Raw genomic sequence first — 20,807 nt, forward strand, 5'->3', positions numbered from 1 at the left:
AACGCCAATGTGCATTATACAATCGCGCCACGCAGTGTTGCAATTGGGGCGAACAGAACGAACAACAAACATCGGACAGGTGAGAGAGAGGGCGCGGGGAAGCAACACGAGCCAGATGGTGAACGTATAAAACCAAAGTGCGAAGCAGAGGGAATGCATCTTTGAAATGAATCGCTGGCGTAAAGAAAAATGCACGTCCCGTTCCCGGTGAGTTTCGCCCGCGCGATGGAAAAATTCAGCACCACGGACAGCGACCCCCTCGGCACTAAACCCATGCGCCTGTCAGCAGCTGAATATCATCCTGCGGCCGCGATCAATCAATCTACTGCTTGATGAACGCCCGCCCAATAGTCGTCTCCGTTGTCCTCCTGCCCAGCGCCTGCCCACGAACTGATTCCATCGCTCCGTCTCCCCTAGGATGTCCTCGCGAGTTCAATCCCCCCGACTCCCGCTCTGCTATCGCTCCTGACCATCGGCGATCGTCCCCTTCTAGCCCCATGCATCGTGCCCAGGGCCACTCACCTCTCCCCACAGTTTGCATGATGCCTGAAGCCCGCACCCATTCGCATATCCTTCCTCGCGTCTAGAGAATGGAGTGTCGCCACCTTTGTTTACGTCTTACGGATTGACCATTGCGTCTCATCTGCAATGCGTTCAATCCTGGTGCTGCAGATGGTGGCAAGACACTCACTCACACACTTACTCACTCATCCGCTCACTCACTCACTCACACACTCACTCACTCATCCACTCACTCACTCATCCACTCACTCACACACTCACTCACTCACACACTCACTCACTCACTCATCCACTCACTCACTCACTCACTGAGAGGGCAGGGCATGGCATGAGACGGCAGGCTAGGAAAGGGCAAATTCCCGAGTGGGGTGCGGGGGGGGTGGTGAGTGCGGGGGGGGGGTGGTGGGTGCGGGGGGGTCCGTACGTGATGAGCTCCTTCTTGCCGTCCTTGGAGAAGAAGGCCTTGGGCCGGGGGCTGGGCGCCGTCACCTCCCCCGGGTAGCGCCGCTCCTCCAGCGAGTCGGCAGCCGAGCGCTCGTCATCGTCCACGTACCCTCCTCCCTGCACCGCGACACGCACCACCACCACAACCACCGTCACCACCACCACCGCCACCGTCACCACCGTGACACGCACCACCACCACCACCAGCAGCACCGTGACACGCACCACCACCACCAGCATCACCACTACCAGCAGGAGCACCACCACCACCAGCAGCACCACCGTCACCGCCACCACCATCACCACCACCAGCACCACCAGCAGCAGCACCACCACCATCACCACCATCACCACCACCACCACTAGCACCACCGTCACCACCGTCACCACCACCAGCAGCACCATCACCACCACCACCAGGAGCACCACCACCACCAGCAGCACCACCGTCGTCACCGCCACCACCACCAGCAACAACAACAGCCGCCATTCGCTACTGAGTAGCGGTGACGTGACCACGTCGCCTGTGCCAGGCCAGGTGCACTTTGAGGCCACGTGAAGCGTCGAAGGCTCGCTGCTGGCAGAAGGTCACCGGACAGACTCAGGTGCGATATGTTGACTGAGATGACTGGTCGATGCACCAGCTGTGCCTCCCACTCTGCCAACTTGCTGCATTTAAGCCGCTCGGCGCTCCACTCGTTGTTGTGAGCGTCGCTCCTCTGCCCCATGTTGTTATTGGAGGGCGACTGCCTCCAACTGACTAGCAGCGTCCCTCACGAGCCTCTTCCATAAAGGCCGATCTTGACACCACTGGTAACGTCTTCGGCAAATCCACTCAGCTCCACATCCTCCTATACCGCATCAGCCCATCTCTTCTATAGCCCGTGCCACGCCCGTTTATCCCCTCTATCTGGTGAAATAGAAGCTGATTGGGCATGCGGTCACTAGGCATGCAGGCTACATGATCCAGCCAACGCAGCCTTGCCCGCCGGAGGAGCTCACTGATGGGAATGTGTCCAGATCTTTCAAGGGTTTGTGAGGTCCTCACACAACCCAGCCTGGTTTAACCTAATATAGATCGTAGGCAGGCCAGCCTGAAAGTTTCAAACCGGCACAGATGTTCCATTAGAGGGGTCCTCGTTTCTGAAGGAAAGAAAAGGGAGGACATGACTGTAGCCGAGAAGAAATTCGCGTGGAACGACAGACCACGTGACTTCCACACGGCGTTACGCAGCTGACGAAAAGATACTGCCGCTTGACTGAGCCGAGTGAGACCTTTGCCGCCAAACGGGAGTTGGTTATAAGCACACTACCCAGGTACGGCATCTTCAGCACTCTCTCCCCATGACTCGTGGGGAGTTGAGGGGGTTGAGTATCGGGTGATACACATTACCTAGACTTGTGCTGAGCGGTGAGCGGTAAGTGGTGAGCGGTGAGCGAGTGAGCAGTGAGTTAGTGAGCAGTGAGCGAGTGAGCGGTGAGTGAGCGGTGAGCGAGTGAGTGGTGAGCGGCGAGCGAGTGAGTGGTGAGTGGTGAGCGGTGAGCGAGTGAGCGGTGAGTGGTGAGCGGTGAGCGAGTGAGCGGTGAGCGAGTGAGCGGTGAGTGGTGAGTGGTGAGCGGTGAGTGGTGAGCGAGTGAGCGGTGAGCGAGTGAGTGGTGAGTGGTGAGCGAGTGAGCGGTGAGCGAGTGAGCGGTGAGTGGTAAGCAGTGAGCAGTGAGCGGTGAGCGAGTGAGCGGTGAGCGAGCCTCCCTCACCTCGGCACGCCCCAGCTTGGTGTAGTGTGAGTGGTGAGTGGTGAGCGAGCCTCCCTCACCTCGGCACGCCCCAGCTTGGTGTAGTGTGAGTGGTGAGTGGTGAGCGAGCCTCCCTCACCTCGGCACGCCCCAGCTTGGTGTAGTCCACGGGGCCGTCCCAGCCCTCGGGCTCGTCGGGGAGGTGCGCGTAGCGGTTCACGCGCCCCGCCCCCGCGCCGGCGAGGGGCGGGGGGGAGCCGTGACGCGGGGGCGGGGCCCCCCCTTCGCAGGGGGGGCTGGGGGAGCGGCCCCCCCCGCCACCGCCACCTCCTCCTCCCGCTCCCCCCTCGCCGAGCGTCGCGGTGGCGATGGCTGACGGACGAGCCTTCTTCAGGCTGAGGTCGAGCGTCCCGTTCTCGTCCACCTCGATGAGCTGGGGGGGGTGGTGCTGCGGTGGGGGCGGTGGGGCGGGTGGTAGAGGGGGGGGGGGCAAGAGACGAGGGTGAGACGTCATCGTCACTCCTCATCGTTCCCATCAGCAGCCGTGAGCTCTACGCCGCTGCTCGACGGCCCCCTGCACCATGCGGCCGTCTCCGCTGTGGGGGGCGAGCGGCAGTCGCCGTTTCTCACTGTGCCCCCACCACCTCGTCCCACCATCTACCCACCCACCCACCCAGCCACCCACCCACCCAGCCACGCACCCACGCACCCACCAGGCAATGCGAGTGTGTGTGGGCCGTGGTTTTAAAAAGGTTGAGGAGCTCTGCTGTAATGAACACAACCATTCTATAATAATATTATTCACACAGAGGCTTCAGAAAACATTAGTAAAAATCATCAAAGGCACTCAAATGCATGACTTATTTAACAACAACAAACACAACCACCACAACAACAACAGCACGCACGCGCGCGTGCTATAAACCCAACCGAGGCGGCACAAGGTGGAGAAAAATAATGATCAACGCGGGGACAAAGAGCAGCGAGCACGAAGCGAGTGGCCGTGGATCCATCGCCCCCATTCAGCACGCGGCACGGAGGCAGCGCGCTGAGAGCCGTCAGCGAGGCCTCGCGCCATTGGCCGCCGTGGCCCCGCGTCACAGCCCTCCCTGTGATGACGCGGGAGGGGGGGGGCGCTCAGCCCCCATAAATAATTCACGCGCGATCTCAACCCTCGCAAAGAGCCTCGCTCGCTCGCAGTGGCCGTGGCCGTGGCGCTAATCGCGGTAATTGATGCACAGCGTAGCCCCCCCCCTCCTCCTCATCCTCTTCGGATGCTATGCACGCTCCCGGTCCAGGTTAGTGACCTTTGAAATAACAACAACAACAATAATAATACTCCCGCCCGCCTCTCTCTCACCACCCCTCGATGGAAAATAAAATATCTGCCCCCCGACCTGCTCGCCCCCCCCCCCCACTACTGAGATAACACTCATCATCCTGAAACAGATAAACAACTTGAATCCACGACCACCACCTCCCTCCCGTTCCCTCCCCACCCCCATTCATCCTTCGCCCCCCCCCACTCCAGCCCCCTCCGCAGCTTCTGTTTACACGACTCAACGCCTGTGTGTTGGTTATAGAGATGAGGCCTGACATTTTGGGGTCATCTGCAGAAGGAGAAGGGCTTTTGAAGTTTCAAGCAGTGGTGAACGCGCCAAACTAGTCACGGCTCATCGTGTTTGTAAACACACACACGCACACGCGTGTGTGTGTGTGTGCGTGTGTGTGTGTGTGTTTGTAAACACACACACGCACACGCGTGTGTGTGTGTGCGTGCGTGTGTGTGTGTGTGTTTGTAAACACACACACGCACACGCGTGCGTGTGTGTGCGTGTGTGTGTGTGTGTTTGTAAACACACACACGCACACGCGTGTGTGTGTGTGCGTGTGTGTGTGTGCGTGTGTGTGTGTGTGTTTGTAAACACACACACGCACACGCGTGTGTGTGTGTGCGTGTGTGTGTGTTTGTAAACACACACACGCACACGCGTGTGTGTGTGTGTTTACAAACACGATGGTTTGTGCGCAGCGCTACAATCCCAGCGAACCGAGTTCGATTACCGCTCACGACCATTAAGGGTGGCGAATATACGAACCGGTCTCGGGCCTTCCAGAAGGTCGACTCAGCCTCAAGTTAGTACCTGGTATGGTGCGTAAACATTGCCGCTCGGGATACAAAGGTGGTCGGGCGTGGTTTTGGTGTTTTACACGCCGTGCCAGGTACTCAATTAAGGCTGAGGCGATCTAGGCGAATCCCAGGACTGGTTGAGATATTGGCCGTGAGCGGGAATAGAACTCGGATCGGCGGGTTGGGCTCACAGTGAAGTCCGCTAACCACTGCGCCACCACTCTCCCCAGGAGAAATGACGATTTTGTTTTCGGGAGAAGCCAGCAACTGCGTCACCACGGGAAGGTGGAGGAATGAACCGGGAAAAGGGCAGGGAACGGGAGAGGGAACAGAGAGAGAGAAAGCGGGGGTCAGAGGAAGAGGGCGGATAACGGAGCGGAGAAACGTGAGCACCGAGGGGCCAGGAGAGACGAGGAGAGACGAGGAGAGGGAGCAGGGGGAGGAGGGAGAGGCTGCGTCAGGGCTTCGGCGCTGCTGCTGCTGCACGGAGCGGCGTCTGTTTCCACAGTGGGCGGGGGGGAGGGGATGGGTTCAGAGTGGTGGTGGTCACACACAGAAGCCACGTGGTTTACGGGGGATGCGGCTGACGTAGACAGCGCCAATACAAACGGGAGGCAACTCCACACGCGTCTCACCCCGATGAGCTGCTGCTGCTGCAGCTGCTGCTGCGCCACTCCCGTTGCTGGTGGTGGTGCGGCGAGCGAGGACGAGCTCGAGGAGGAGGAGGAGGTGGTAGCGGATGAGGCGGATGAGGAGGGGAGAGCGTGGGGCGGGGGCGATGCCGGGTGCGCACGGGTTGACAGGTTCTGCGGGAGCTCGCGGCACCGCGTCGACAAGTTGAGGATGGCCGCCGCCGCCGCCATGTGGTCGGCGGCGGCCACCGCGGCGGCGGCGGCGTCGGCCCCGAAGTCGGGCCCCGCGCCGGGGCCCTTGCCGAAGGAGAAGGACGAGAGGCGCGCGGCAGGGCCCGGCGCCAGCGGCTTCACTGCGGGGGGCACGGCGCAAACCGCAGGCGCGCGGGGAGAGAGAGAGACACAGCGTCACGCGCGGCCGCCCAGGCCGCCCGAGACGTCGCCGTCGGCGTGGGGCCCCCGCTGACGGGTGAGTCGCTCGCGAGAGTCGCGGCCGCGGGCGCGGTCTGGGAGGCGGCAGCCGCGCGGCGAGTCGCCGCTCCCCGGCACCCGCCCGAAGCTCTCGGCTCGCCAGCGCGATGCGGCCACAGGCCACCGAGGAATGCGTAAGAGATGTTTGGGTGAGGCTGTGTCGTGATCCGGCCAAATCTGTGTCGTAAGACACTCCACCACCCGACGCAGCCAAACAAATGAACTCGTCACGTGGTGTACACGGATTTAACGAGGCGCCGATTGTTGTTGTGTGGCTCAGCCCCCAACTCTACCCCTAACAACAACACAACTATACTTACACAACTATACTTACACAACTATACGTACACAACTATACTTACACATATCATTGGTTGGGGTTAGGGGAAGAGTGGAGGTTATGCGTTGCGTGAGGGTCATGGATCGTGTTGTTGTTGTTTAGGTTGGAGTTGTTGTGGTGGTATTGTTGTTACGACTCAGCTACCGCACTATTTATACCAGCTGCTGTGTTTGCCGGCAGTGCCACCCACACGGTGCCACCCACAGCGTGCCACCCACACCATACCGTGCCACCCACACCGTGCCACCCACAGCGTGCCACCCACAGCGTGCCACCCACACCGTACCGTGCCACCCACACCGTGCCACCCACAGCATGCCACCCACAGCGTGCCACCCACAGCGTGCCACCCACACCGTGCCACCCACACCGTGCCACCCACACCGTGCCACCCACACCGTGCCACTCACAGCGTGCCACCCACACCATACCGTGCCACCCACACCGTGCCACCCACACCGTGCCACCCACACCGTGCCACCCACACCGTGCCACCCGCACCGTGCCACCCGCGCCGTGCCACCCACACCGTGCCACCCACACCGTGCCACCCACAGCGTGCCACCCACACCGTGCCACCCACACCGTGCCACCCACAGCATGCCACCCACACCGTGCCACCCCCGCTCCTCACCGTCATAAGGCTTGCTGTGAGACGGCAGCTTGGGCGCGATCGCTCGCTTCCCAAACGCCGAGACGGCCGCTGCCGCCGCCGCCGCGGCCGCAGCCGCGGAGTGCGCCGGGCCGAAGGGTGAGAAGTCGAAGGCCTTGGAGAACTTCTCGAGCTCCCGCGAGAGGCCCGAGCGCGGCGCGGCCCCTGCCCCCCCCGCCGGCGGCGGCGCGCCCCCCTTGGGCTTGCAGCCGAACGTGGGGACCTCGAGCTGCTTCACGAAGCACATGGGCCTGCCGCACGCATGCACGCATACAAACAGAGAAACGCAGAGCTCGGGAAAAGTGCATTGTGTTGGACCTCAGTTCTTTGTCCGGGTGTCCGCCAACGCTCGTGTCCACCTCTGCCCGGTGTGAGGCAGACACAGAGCCCCCCACGTGGATGAGTGAGTGGGGGGTGAGGGAGACACAGAGCCCCCCACGTGACTGAGTGAGTGGGGGGTGAGGCAGACACAGAGCCCCCCACGTGGGTGAGTGAGTGGGGGGTGGGGGAGACACAGAGCCCCCCACGTGACTGAGTGAGTGGGGGGTGAGGGAGACACAGAGCCCCCCACGTGAGTGAGTGGGGGGTGAGGCAGACACAGAGCCCCCCACGTGGATGAGCGAGTGGGGGGTGAGGGAGACACAGAGCCCCCCACGTGACTGAGCGAGTGGGGGGTGAGGTAGACACAGAGCCCCCCACGTGAGTGAGTGAGTGGGGGGTGAGGGAGACACAGAGCCCCCCACGTGAGTGAGCGAGTGGGGGGTGAGGCAGACACAGAGCCCCCCACGTGAGTGAGTGAGTGGGGGGTGAGGCAGACACAGAGCCCCCCACGTGGATGAGTGAGTGGGGGGTGAGGGAGGCACAGAGCCCCCCACGTGAGTGAGTGGGGGGTGAGGGAGACACAGAGCCCCCCACGTGAGTGAGTGGGGGGTGGGGGAGACACAGAGCCCCCCACGTAGGTGAGTGAGTAGGGGGTAGGGGAGACACAGAGCCCCCCACGTGAGTGAGCGATTGGGGGGTGGGGGAGACACAGAGCCCCCCACGTGACTGAGTGAGTGAGCGAGTGGGGGGTGAGGGAGACACAGAGCCCCCCACATGGGTGGTTACCGGAGGACGCGTTCTCCAGGCCCGGCGCCCCCCGGTTCTCCCTGGAGCTTCTCCTGACTTTTCGCGAGCTTCTCGGCCGCGGCGATGGGGCAGCCTGAGAGGCTGCGGGGGGGGGGGGGGGGGGGGGGGCGTGAGGGGGGGGTGAGGGGGGGGGGGTGAGGGGGGGGGCATTATGAGCGGGCCAGGATGAATACTTCCAGCCAGCCCAGATGTTCCTGTAAAGGGCTCCACTTTTCGCATAGAGAGACGGGGTGATATGACCGTGGCCTTCTGTGAGTGCATGTGTGTTTGTGTATGTATGTAAGCAAAACTTTGTTTGCACCGTACGTAGCCAACCACGCTAATCGGAGGTGCGGGTTAAAGACAACGGCACAGTGCAGTGTGCACCGCACCGTGTGTGCATGTGCGTGTGTACTGCACAGTGTGTGTGTGTGTGTACCCCATCATGTGTGCACGTGCGTGTGTGTGCACCGCGCTGTGTGTGCAAGTGTCTGTGTGTGTGTACTGCGCTCTGTGTGTGCGTTGTGTGTAGTGGTCTCACACCTGCGGTGGGAGTTGCGATTGCTGTTCACGTGTCCCTTGCCAGTGCAACCCGGGGTCGGGCACTTGAGTACATTCTCATGCATGGCCAAGACTGCACACAGCACGCAAAGACAAAGGTCCCCCGGATGGTCTTCAACAGACTGTTGGGGCAAGTGCTGTTCGTAAGTAGTACCTGTGCAGGGGCGGCACGGCACACATGGGGGTGGTGTGGCCTCACACTACGGCCAGCCGTCTTTGTTGCGACGGTGTTGATGTTTACACACCGCAACAGGTACTCGTGTTAAAGGCGGAGTCGACCTAGGCGTGGGGGCGTGGGGCGGGGGGGAGCATGTTCAGGACCGGTGTGGATATTCTCTGTCGCTCGTACTGCGGGGAGACTGCGATGGGACTCCCGAGTCAAGGTCACGCTCGGAGTTGCGGTGGGGGGCGGGGTGTGGGGGTGTGCACGGGTCAAGGGGTCAAGCCGCGGGGTATCCCGGCCTGACCCCGGTTTCACCGGCCCGGTGTTTGTCGCAGGGATTCCACCGCGAGGCGCGCTGAGAACAGCGACAGCTGCGCCAATTTGCGCTGCTGTGAATCAGAGGCGGGGCAATTTCAGCAGAGAGCGGCACGGCGCGGGGAGAGAGCGCGCGGAGAGAGAGAGAGAGAGAGTAATGGAGAGGAGAAGAGAGAGGAGAAGAGAGGGGGGGGTTATGGCAATGAGTAATTCCAGCGAGGTGCAGCAGTGTGTGGGTGAGTGGTTGGGTGAGTGGGTGGGTGAGTGAGTGGAGTGTGTGGGTGAGTGAGTCGGTGAGTGAGTGGGTGAGTGGGTGGGTGAGTGGGTGAGTGAGCGATTGGGTGAGTGAGTGGGTGATTGAGTGGGTGAGAGTGGGTGGGTGAGTGAGGGAGTGAGTGGGTGAGTGGGTGGGTGGGTGAGTGAGCGATTGGGTGAGTGGGTGAGTGGGTGGGTGACTGAGTGGATGGGTGAGTGAGTGGGTGGGTGAGTGGATAGTGCGAGTGCGATGAATCTGCGAGCACGTGGCTGGGTGTGGTGGTGATGCCGAAGGAGCAGGGGGTGGTTATGGGGAGGGAGGGGTTATGGGGGGGGGTCGTACTCTCGGGGGGCACGCGGTCCTTGTGGGGGCACCCCGAGAGGCTGCGGTGGTGGGGGTAGAGCCCGGTCACGTGACCCGTGCCGTCGCAGCCGGGAGTCGGGCACTTGCTCTCCTTCTTCTCTCCGCGCACATCTGTGAGGTCGTGTGAGTGTGCGAGTGTGTGTGTGAGTGTGTGTGAGTGTGAGTGTGTGAGTGTGTGTAAGTGTGTGTGCGTGTGTGTGTGAGTGTGTGCGTGTGTGAGTGTGTGCGTGTGTGAGTGAGTGTGCGTGTGAGTGTGTACGTGTGTGAGTGTGTGAGTGTGTGTGAGTGTGCGTGTGTGTGCGAGTGTGTGCGTGTGTGTGTGCGTGTGTGTGCGTGTATGTGCGTGTATGTGAGTGTGCGTGTGCGTGCGTGTGTGCGTGTATGTGTGTGTGCGTGTGTGTTGCGCGTGTTTGCGAATGTGTTCGAGTGTGCGCGTGGCAGAGAGCAGTACATCAGTTAATCGATACGCCAACGTTCATTGTAAACACATCGGTGATTCTGCTGCTGCGTTGGCAGCGGTGCACAACTAACAACGACACCAACACGTGCGTCAACAACACCGCCGTAGCTTCAAAAGGAAAAATATTTAAGAGCCGACGTTTCTGGCAATGGCTCTTCTTCATAGCACACGAGTAAATCTAATGAATGCGTTACGTAACCGGCCACGTTGCTCAGCGGTACGCCAGTCGGACGGTGGCGCGGTCAACCCTGGTTGTGGGGCCGAGTTGACTCAGCCCATCATCACCCCTCCCTCGGGGTGGTCCTTAAAATCAGTAGCACTTAGTGGGGAAGTCAACCAACAGCGGTTGTTCTCTGTTTACCGGTAATGCGATACCCCCCTTCCCACTCCAGATGTTTCAATGATCCGCTTCCCCCCCCCGATATTTACATCGCCTGAAATCCACATTGCGTTGTACAAGCCGTGGAAGACGGCGACATCCATTTCCCGTCGATTATCATTGCCCACGAACTAGCATTACCGATATGCTAGCGTTGCCCATTCACATTGCTCAGAGATTTTCATTGCATATAGACCAACATGGCATATAGACTAACATTGTCCATCGACTAATAAGTGATTGAGTAAATATCACTGGAGAGAGCTACATGCAAGAAGGAAGCCATGACCGCCGGTGTCTTTGAGAAAAGGCCACGGCACAGAAAGAGGGAGGGAGGTTGTCAATATTTGTGCGTGTGTATAAATATATAAAGATATGCGGCATTGTGATGGTAGATTGGTGGTGGTGTTTGTGCGTGGCAGCCCCACGTGGCCCCACAACGTGCGCTTGATTGTTATTCACGCGACGTGAGCCACGCGCAGTGAGCGAGCGGGCGACTCCAGCAGACCCTGAGAGCCGCGCGGAATGAGCGGGCGAGTGGGCGGGTGAGTGAGTGGATGAGTGGGTGGGTGAGTGCGTGGGTGAGTGGGCGGGTGAGTGGGCGGGTGAGTGAGTGGGTGAGTGGGTGGGTGAGTGAGTGGGTGAGTGGGTGGGTGAGTGAGTGGGTGTGTTAGTGGGTTGGGTGAGTAAGTGGGTGAGTGGGCAGGTGGGTGAGTGGGTGGGTGAGTGGGCGGGTGAGTGGGTGGGTGGGTGAGTGGGCGGGTGAGTGAGCGGGTGAGTGGGTGGGTGAGTGGGTGGGTGAGCGGGCGGGTGGGTGAGTGGGTGGGTGAGTGGGCGTGTGAGTGAGTGGATGAGTGGGTGGGTGAGTGGGCGAGTGGGTGAGCGAGTGGGCGAGTGCGTGGGTAGATAAATGAATGGATGGGTAAGTGGGTAAATGGTTAACTGAGTGGGTTGGTGAGTGAGCGTGTTGTGAAGGATGCTCAGATCTCCCCCACTCACACACCCACCCACCTACTCACTCACCTACTCATCCCCTCACTAACTGACTCACTCAAGGAGAGAGAGAGATGGCGAGACAGATGGCGATCGAGAGAGGAGCAAATGAGAGAGCGAGATGAATATATACTGTCACGGGAGAGCGCTGAGAGAGAACGAGAGAGAGCGTAAGGGATGGTGAGAAAAAGGAGATGGACAGAGATAATGAATGAGAGGAGATCCTGACAGTGAGCAGATGAGAGGCTGCGAGAGAGGGAGAGAGCCACGGAGAGAGAGAGAGAGAGAGAAAGAGATGAGGGAATGAATGAGAGGAGAGAGGAGAGCGAAAGAGCGAGCAGCTAAGAGATTGCGAACGAGAGAGAATGAATGACAGGAGAGTGGCGGAGAGAATGAATGAGAGGAGAGGGGGGAGAGCGAGCACGTGAGAGATGGCGAGTGATTGCGAGCGAGCGAGCGAGAGGGAGGGAGAGCGGCAGGGATTGGCTGCTGCTGCTGCTGCTGGGGCCGTGTCCTCCCGCGACCTCGCTCCGGGCCCCCCCCCGTCCCATCGCTCTGCGCGCGTGCAGCGATCGCCCCCCCCCCTCTCTCCCCCTCCCCTCATCCCCCCGTGCGCTCATTATTCAGCACGGCGCGCGCCATCGCTCACATCCCTATGCACGGGGGCAGCGCCGCTATTCCTATTCGCGTCGGGGGCAAGGCTGCGACTGGAATGCTACGGGGGCAGCGCCGATATTCCTATTCGTGGATACAAGAGCGCTATTGATGTTCACGGGGACAATTGTCGCTGCTCCTATTCGTAGGCCAGGACCGATGTTCCTGTTCATGGGCACGGCTGCTATTCTCATTCACGAGGGCAATGCTGCTTTTCCCATGAATTCATACGGCAAGGATTATATTTCTATTCATGGGGGATGGCTGCTGTTCCTATGCATGTGTAAGGGCTTCAATTCCTATTCAGGAGGAACAGCGGCAATTTTCCATCCACGAGGCAAGGATTATGTTCATATTCATGGGGGTATGTTCCCTAGTCTAGTTGTAAGGCTGCTTTCCTATTGACGAGCGCAGGCTGATATTCGTTAAGCGAATGCACAATGCTCTGATGTATCCAGAGAGCCACGCTGCTGAGTCGCAGGACTCACTGCCAGGAGGGTCCTGCTGCTGCTGCTGCTGCTCCATTGAGGTGTTTGTGTGTAAGATGTTGTCAGACGATTACCGACGAGTCGTGAGTATTAATCACGTGGGGAGGGGAAAACCGGAGCACGCGGAGACAACCTACGCCTTGCGCGAGGGGGCAACGCTCTATCCCCCCAAGCCCCGTACAGATGGACACAGATGGGGGTCAGTCCACTTGCTGTACCGCCTTCTCCCGGTCGAGCCAGGGTTCGCCTCCTCCTCGACGTCCACCCACGGGAAGGGAGTTCCACAGCCACCAGTGCGGTGATCCACCAACCCTCGGTGCTGGCTCCACAGTGCCTGCCCACAGCAGCGTCGCCACCACCGTCTGCCAATGGGACAAGGCTGCCACTCCTGTGCACGGGTGCATTGGCGCTATTCCTATTCGTGAACGGTGAGGTCACAATTCCTCTTCACGGGACCAGTCTGCTGCCAGTAGTGGGCATTAGTCAGCTGCCAGGAGCGGTGATGGCCGCTGCTGCCGGGGTCATTATTTTCACGTTTGTCGAATTGGACCGTGACACCGGCACACGACGGAAAATGACGCCACGGCATCTTTAATGTCCGCTGTTTCGTGCCGACGACAGCCTAATATAGAGAAGACCGCAAAGCTTGGGCAAACTGTTGGTAGCGCCAACTCATCAGCATCACCACGTGGCTGCTGCTGCTGCCTTAAAGCTCGCCTCTCTCTGAGTCGTCCTCTCTCTCTCTGAGTCGTCCTCTCTCTCTCTCTCTCCGAGTCGTCCTCTCTCTCTCCGAGTCGTCCTCTCTCTCTCTCTGAATCATCCTCTCTCTCTGAGTCGTCCTCTCTCTCTCTCTGAGTCGTCCTCTCTCTCTCTGAGTCGTCCTCTCTCTCTGAGTCGTCCTCGCTCTCTCTCTGGGGCGTGGCGGTGCACTGGTTCGAGTCGACATCATTGTTGATGTTAATCTCAATCTCGTCATTTACATCCAGTGTTCTTTTAGTCGCCTGGGTTGCTGCACTCCTCTGGCCAGCGATGCTTCGCTGGCAGGGCAACGGTCAGGGGTGAAAATATGAAAAAAATTAACGTAAATAAAGAATAATTTTTAAAAAACAAAAATATATAAATAAAATAAAAATAAAATATAACAAAAATATAAATAAAATATAAATTAAATATAAATAACGCGGACCTCTTAAACGGATCGTAAACGCGACGTCATGGGCGGCGGGGCTGTGCGCCCCCCCCGCCCCCCCCCCCGAGGGCGGCTGCCTCGCGCTGCCCGCCACGGGCCCAGCGGGGAGGCCGCCAGTCCCAGGGACCTCGCGGCCGCCGCCAGCTGAGCCCACGACCCCCGCCCAGCCGCGTGGCCGCGTCCACACGGCCACGCGGCCACGCGCCACGGGACGGAACTTACGGCCCCCTCCTCCTCCTCCTCCTCCCATCGCCTCTCCATTCCTCCTCATCCCACCGCCTCCTTTCTCCACCTCTCCCCACCCCTCCCTCCTCCACCCACATCAGCTCTCTGCTCAAGCTCTAACTCACGATGACGTGCACGGTGCCGATGTGTCGTGCGCCCTTCTCCACACGACGCAGCTGATTAATAAAGAGGTCACGTGAGCAGCTCGCGACGCGGACTCTGACGCGCACCTCTCAAGTGAAAAGCTCACGCGCTCACCCACTCACCCATCCTCACCCACTCATCCACTCACCCATCCTCACCCACTCACCCACTCAACCACCCTCACCCACCCTCACCCACTCACCCATCCTCACCCACCCTCACCCACTCACCCACCCACCCTCACCCACTTACCCACTCACCCACCCTCGAAGGCAAATATCCCCCGTGTAGCCTTTCGCAGTGTTCGTGTTGTCAACGATCACCTATGGCACACCAGGGAGTGGGTGGCCAGCACCACTCCCGGCCGCCTTTGTCTCTCTAGTGCTGATATTTGCACATCAGACCAGATACTCATTTGAGGCTGAGTTGACCTCGCAGAGGCCCAGCACCGTTTCAGATAATCATCGCCGCTGATGTTGTTGTTCGGGTGGTCGGGTCCGTGCTGAAGCACGCCAACCACTGCACTAGCATCTGTGAGGAGTCATGGCCAAACCCCGTTTGGCGGAGCCAGGAGCGACACTGAACTCGCCCCCCCCCTCCCACCTCGGAGCTCCTCCACTCACAGCTGTGAGTGCGGGTGCCGACAACCGCTCCCCGCACTCCCAGCCACCCCCCTGCCACCCCTCCACCGCCCCGCGCACCTCTGAGGAAGGAGGAGGAGGAGGCGGAGTGCTTCCGCGCGTGCGCCTCCACCACGAAGTGCTTCCGCTCGCGCGCGTGGGGACTGTGGCCACCCCCGGCGCCGACCCCGACGCGCGCCCCGCCGCCGCCGCCGCCGAACTCGGCCTCGGCGCGCCACGCAAGCTCGCCCGCCAGGGCCCCGCGCCGCATGAACCGCGCGCGCTCCGTCTCCAGGGCGATGGCCGCCTCCAGCACCGACATGTTGCCCTTCATCACGTCGAAGCCATCGTCGTGGTCCTCATCCTCCTCGTCTCCTTCCTCCTCCTCCTCCTCTTCCTCGCGCGACCCGCACGAGCTGTCCTCCTCCTCCTCGTCCTCCTCCTCCTCCTCCTCGTCCGACGAGAAGCCTCCTCGCGACGCCGTCTCGGGCAGCAGCAGCCGCCCCGCCACGTAGGCGCGCTCCGACAGGATGTAGCCGCCGTCCGTGCGCTCCGCGTACGGCAGCTTCACGTGCGACGGCGGCCCCGCGGCCGTCGTCGCGCGGCACGCCGAGGGGAACGCCGCCGCCGCCGCCGAGGGGAACGCCGCCGGCCTCCGGGCACCGTGCCCGCCCGCTGGCGCCGCCCTGGCCGAAGCGGCGCAGCCCGAGCGGTCGTGGGGCCGGTAGGGAGGGCCCAGGTGTTCCTCCAGCCGCAGGAGGTTGAGCATGTCCGGGCAGCGGCGAGCGCCGCCGGCACCCTGCTCCACCTCTACGGGCACCGCCTCCACCTTCACCGGCACCGGCGCGGGCTTTGGCCGAGCGCTGGCGCTGTGCGCGGGAGGAGGAGGAGGATGAGGAAGAGGAGGAGGAGGAGCAGCAGCAGGAGGAGGGGGGTGGTGATGTTGAGCGGCGGGTGGAGGAGAGGCAGGAGACGATGTCGATGATGTTATTGTTGTCAATGACGACGATGGCGGCGACACGGAGTTGGAGGAGTTGGCACGCAGTGGGTGGTGGTCCGCCGCCACCAGCGCCACGGCCACAGCGGCCGCGGCGGCGTCGGGCGCGGGGGGCGCCGCGGCGGTGGTGGTGTCGTCGCTGAGCTTGCGCGCGAGGTCGTAGCACTGGCTGCGGAGGCACTCCAGGCTGCTCATGCAGGGCTCGCCGGGGCCCAGGGATCTCGCACGCTCCACGACCACCGTCTCCTCCTCCTGCTGCTGCTGCTGCCCGCCACCGCCCCCCTGTGCCACCTCTGGCCCCGCAGGGGCGGGCACCGGGCGGCCCCAGTCGTCCCGCTCTTGCTTGATGGAGACCTGCGTCTGGCACGTGGGCCACGCAGCGCAGAACAAACAATGCGGGTCACGCCGGGGCGCCTTGTTGAGGTGCCCTCGTCTGCCGGTCGATGGCGGCGGTGGCTACGCTGCTGCCGGCGCACGTCGCTGCCTCGAACCCAGCGCTGTGCCGAGGCAGCGGCGAGGGTTGCTGGATCACCGCTCAGATGGCTGTGAGACTCCCTTCCTACCACGTGGGTGGGCGGCGAGGAAGAGCCGTACCCTGGCTCGCCCACGAGAAGGCGGTACAGCGAGTGGACTAGTCTCCATCTGCTTCTGCTCGTACGGGGACAGTGTTGAGACCCCCTCCCGCAAGGCGTGGGTTGTCTCCGCGTGCTCCGCTTTCCTCCTCCCCGCGTGAATAATAAACACGGCTCATCGGTAATCGGCTGACAACATCTTACAAATAAAGCCCCAATGTTGTATTATTATTATATGATTATGAAAAAGGGCCAAATTACCTGGCGACGCTGCTGCTCGACACGTGTCGTGTCAATGACATGGAATGTGCGCGTGTGGCTGTATTAGAAATATATATAACAGGTGATGTTTCGGGCAATGGTCCTGCTTCATTGCCAGGGTGTGGCTCCCTCTCGATGCCCACCCACGTGGCAGGAAGGGAGTTCCACAGCCATCGTAGTGATCCACCAACCCTCACCACTGCTGCCTCCACGCAGTGTTGGGTTACAGGCAGCCACGTGCAGCAGCGTCGCCACCACCACCGCCAAACAGCTCCACTAGTACAGAGAGCAACAACCCACTGAATGGACAAATGAATCGCCGAGAGGCTGTGTGAATGAATGATTCAACTGACGATTTAAATCCTCGAATGAATTCCTGAATGACTGAACGCATTAAAGAACAGTGGGACTACTTAACACACATAAGTGAACGGATTAATGAATGAATGAGCGTTTAAATTAATTTACGCTTAAAAAACGGAGCCAAGAAATTTACATAGGAATGACTGGGGGGTGGGGCGGGGCGAACCCCAAATGAATGAGTGAATGAGTGAATGAGTGAGGAACCTTGGAATGAAATCGCGGGTTGGCCTCGGCCTCATCGAGGGCAGCCGCCCCCTGCTCCTCCTGCTGGGGCCCCGCGCCCCCCCGGTCCACGCTCCTCCCCCTCCTCCTCCTCACACTCCGCTCGGGCTCTGGGGCACAACACGCGGCACAACACGATGAGCGCTCCACACCGCCACCATCAGCCACTCAACACCAATACCACCACGACCTCAACAACCGCCACCACCGTCACTACCACCACCAGCAGCGCCGCCACTCAACCACCGCTGCCACCACCACCACCATCAACAAAACCGCCGCTCGCCACTGAGTGGCGATGACATCTCCACGGCGCAGTTCACCTCGAGGTTACGCGGCCACCACCGCCACCACCACCGCCGCCGCTACGATCCTGGCGACCCGAGTTCGATTCCCGCTCACGGCCAACACCAGTGACGATTGCCTGAACCGGGCATGGGCCTCCCCTGGTGTCGGTGTGTATAAACATCTGCACTGGGGAGACAAAGGTGGCCGGGCGTGGCACTGGCCACACTGTGCATCTCACAGTGCGCTGTCCCTGCCTTCGTAGGCGCTGCTCGCTAATCGCACTTAGCCCAACCGTCTGCTGCAGGCTACACGGCGGATCTTTGTCTCTGTGCGTACGAATGTGCGTTTCCCTGCCTCCTGCTGATCTCACGCTGTGCAGCTATCATCGCGTACGGAGTGTGTGAGCCCGTGTTGAAACAACACGAATTACACAGCCAATTACCAACTTCGCACCTCTCACAGTGACCCCCCCTGCCCCCTCCCCTTGCCCCCCCCCCCCCCGCCTCTGTGGTTGCTCTTCCTCTCTGCTGCTGCTGCTGCTGCTGAGGCTCGTGGACAACGCGGGAGATGTCTCAGACCGCGTAGTGGCGGTGTCCACGCTGCAGTCCGTGACTGCCTCTGATCCTCCAGCACTGTGCAGGCAGCAGCCAGGGTTGGTGGACAACGCACAGACGAGGCTCCCTTGCCGTGGGCATCGAGGAGGAGCCGTACCCTGGCTCTGACAGTCGCATGCAGTGCAGGCAGTGTGGATTTATTTATCTTAAATTTATCTTCTCTGTGATGGTCACTTTCTTGTTACGTGTATTTTTTCTCTCGTTATTTATCTGTTCATCTTCTAGTTTTTTTTATTTGCTAATTAGAGGGGTTTTGTTGCATCACCCGTGTAAGGGACTTTTTAATTGATGTGCAGCGTTGTGGGATTCAATTGCCTGAATGACGCTCTATAAAATAAAATTATTATTACTACTATGGACTGATATCATCTGTCCCTTCTGTATGATGGGACAGAGTGTTGCTGCCCTCTCGCGCAAGGCGTGGTGGGGTTTTCTCCGGTTGCACCGCTTTCCTCCCACGGGTATGAATGACGCTCTCACTAAATAGGCTGAAAACATCTTCATATGTAGAGAACCGCAGAGCTGTTGTTCGTAGCACCGGCTCACGGTTAGGCTGCAGCCTTCGAGCTCGTGTCTGTGGATCCTACTCAGCGGCTGTGAGAGACGGAATTCGCGTGAACGACGCTGTTCTTTAAAATGCGTCATCATAATTGTTTGCGTGCCGTGTAGCCTCAACGGTTTGTTGGGGCAAGTGTTGTTAGCGAGCACCTATGAAGAGCGGCACGAGAGGGTGGGTGGCCAGCACAACGCTCCCGAGTGCCGATGTTTTATACACACTGCATCAGGTACTCATTTGAGACTGAGTCGACCTAGGGGATGCCTAGGACCGGTTCAGATATTCGCCGCTGTTGTTGGTCGTGAGCGGCAATAGAACTTGGGTCGCCGGGTTGACAACTGTTTTTTGATTTAGACCTGCGTTTTGTGTTTAGTGTTCTTGTCCTTCCCACCGCGCACTCCGATCAGCGCGGTTGGCTGCGCACGGTGCCAAAGAAGTTCAACGCAACTACGTGCATTAGCACGGTGCGGCGCTAACCGCTGCGCCACCGCTCCCCCGCAACACGCACACCGTGTCCACGTGTGGCCGTCCACCCACCCCGCCCCGTACCCTGCCACGCACCCTGCCACGCACCCTGCCACGTACCCTCGCCTGCCGACGGGGGCCCGGGCTTCACAGCCCCCGGGGGTCCCTCCGCCGCATCCTCCTTCGCATCTCCATCCTCCCTCGCCGCCCGCCGCTTCGCGTCCTCCTCCTCTTCCTCGTCATCCTCCTCCTCGTCGTCGTCGCGCTCAGCGTCCGGCAGGTGGATGCCGCTGTCGTCGAGGCCGTCGGCGCGCGGGGAGTGTGGAGCTGTGAGCCGCGACGCCGCCTCCACCATCTCACCTGCGCGGCAAGGGTTGGACGCGGGCTCAGGGGAGCGGTCGCAGTTTGTTGGAGGAGAATGACGACGACGACGATGAAGCCTTTGTAGCCGTCGGACGCACCGCGGGCAATGGGAGCAGAGTCGAAGGGACAATTCGTGGGAGACGCGAGAGGAGCGGGAGAGGGGAGGGAGATCGGCATGGAAGTCGCCACCAAGACGGAGAGAGAGAGGAGGAGGAGGAGGACACGGCTCGAGATGAGCAGCGGGGAGCGAGGAGGCAGAGAAGGAGGACGGGGACTGACGGGGCTAAGATGTCGGGGGGTGAAGAGAGGGTGGTGATGATGAAGAGAGAGTGAGAGGAGAGAAGGACGGAGGGAGCTGCATGGAGGAGGAGGAGCGGCGTCTGTTTTCACAGTGGGCGGGGAGAGGGGAGGGGCTCAGAGTGGAGCTGGCCACACGGGAGTCACGTGGCTTACCAGAGGCTTGTGCTGGTGTAGAGCGATTATTCTTTTTCTCGCCATCGTAGATGTAAAGTGCATCACACTAGAATGTGTAACATGGCCGGTTACTGCAGCAGCACCAGCAGCAGACGCAGCAGCAGCAGCAGCAATAGAAGCAGGTGGTGGTGGTGGACCCAGACCCGTGAATGAGTGCTGGGTGACCGCTGGACATCTGCTCACTGCGTCACTCACCCAGATTCAGAAGCGATTTGGCCACGAGCTCCTGGTAGTCATCGTAATCATCCCGAACGTCACCGCCCCCTCCACCACCCGGCTTGACCTTCCCATTCTGCTTATCTGGACAGGTGGATCCCAGACAACACAGAGAGAGACAGACACACACACAGGGGCAAAGTGACACACACAGACGCACAGCCACCGATGTGCACACACTCTCGCACACAGATCAACAATGGTTGTCTCATGGATATACTCGCCCCCGCCATTGGAACGTGCCATTTACACCACTGGTTCTGCAGGGCTGTGTAAACAGAAGACAGGCACCGATGCCTCCGCCCGGCGCTCCGCTCACAACAACGAGCGGAGCGCCGGGCGCATAAAACGCAGCGAGGTGGCACAGTGGGACCACAGGTGGTGCATTGCCAGTCATCTCCGTCAGTCAACCCATGTCACCTGGGTATGTCCCGTGACCTCCTGCCAGCGACATCTCCACACTTAACGCGACGCCATCAAGGTGCACCTAGTCTGGCACAAGCGCTGTGATGACGTGACCGCCACTTAGCGGTGAGTGGCTACTAGTATTGTTGTTCAATGTGTGTCCCGCAA

The 20,807-nt window shown here is 60.4% G+C and overlaps 1 protein-coding gene across 4 annotated transcripts in view; it reads right to left on the reverse strand.

Moving 5' to 3' along the window:
- The window catches only part of LOC144931782 (myelin transcription factor 1-like), a 36,598-nt gene that overhangs the window by 12,513 nt on the left and 3,278 nt on the right, over window positions 1–20,807 (reverse strand). For 3 of the 4 annotated variants that reach the window (XM_078856075.1, XM_078856073.1, XM_078856076.1), the window contains exons 2-12: window positions 20,214–20,318; window positions 19,290–19,541; window positions 17,241–17,368; window positions 14,925–16,200; window positions 9,671–9,802; window positions 8,577–8,667; window positions 8,034–8,135; window positions 6,909–7,177; window positions 5,467–5,816; window positions 2,840–3,148; window positions 947–1,083 (exon numbers count right to left, since the gene is read on the reverse strand). In XM_078856075.1, the coding sequence (XP_078712201.1) occupies window positions 947–1,083; window positions 2,840–3,148; window positions 5,467–5,816; window positions 6,909–7,177; window positions 8,034–8,135; window positions 8,577–8,667; window positions 9,671–9,802; window positions 14,925–16,200; window positions 17,241–17,368; window positions 19,290–19,536 (3,041 nt within the window). In that variant the 5' untranslated portion in view covers window positions 19,537–19,541; window positions 20,214–20,318. The remainder of the gene's footprint in view (window positions 1–946; window positions 1,084–2,839; window positions 3,149–5,466; window positions 5,817–6,908; window positions 7,178–8,033; window positions 8,136–8,576; window positions 8,668–9,670; window positions 9,803–14,924; window positions 16,201–17,240; window positions 17,369–19,289; window positions 19,542–20,213; window positions 20,319–20,807) is intronic. The other variant, XM_078856074.1, reaches the window with a different exon arrangement.

The sequence above is a fragment of the Lampetra fluviatilis genome, chromosome 4 (assembly GCF_964198595.1).
Source record: "Lampetra fluviatilis chromosome 4, kcLamFluv1.1, whole genome shotgun sequence".
Lineage (NCBI taxonomy): Eukaryota > Metazoa > Chordata > Hyperoartia > Petromyzontiformes > Petromyzontidae > Lampetra > Lampetra fluviatilis.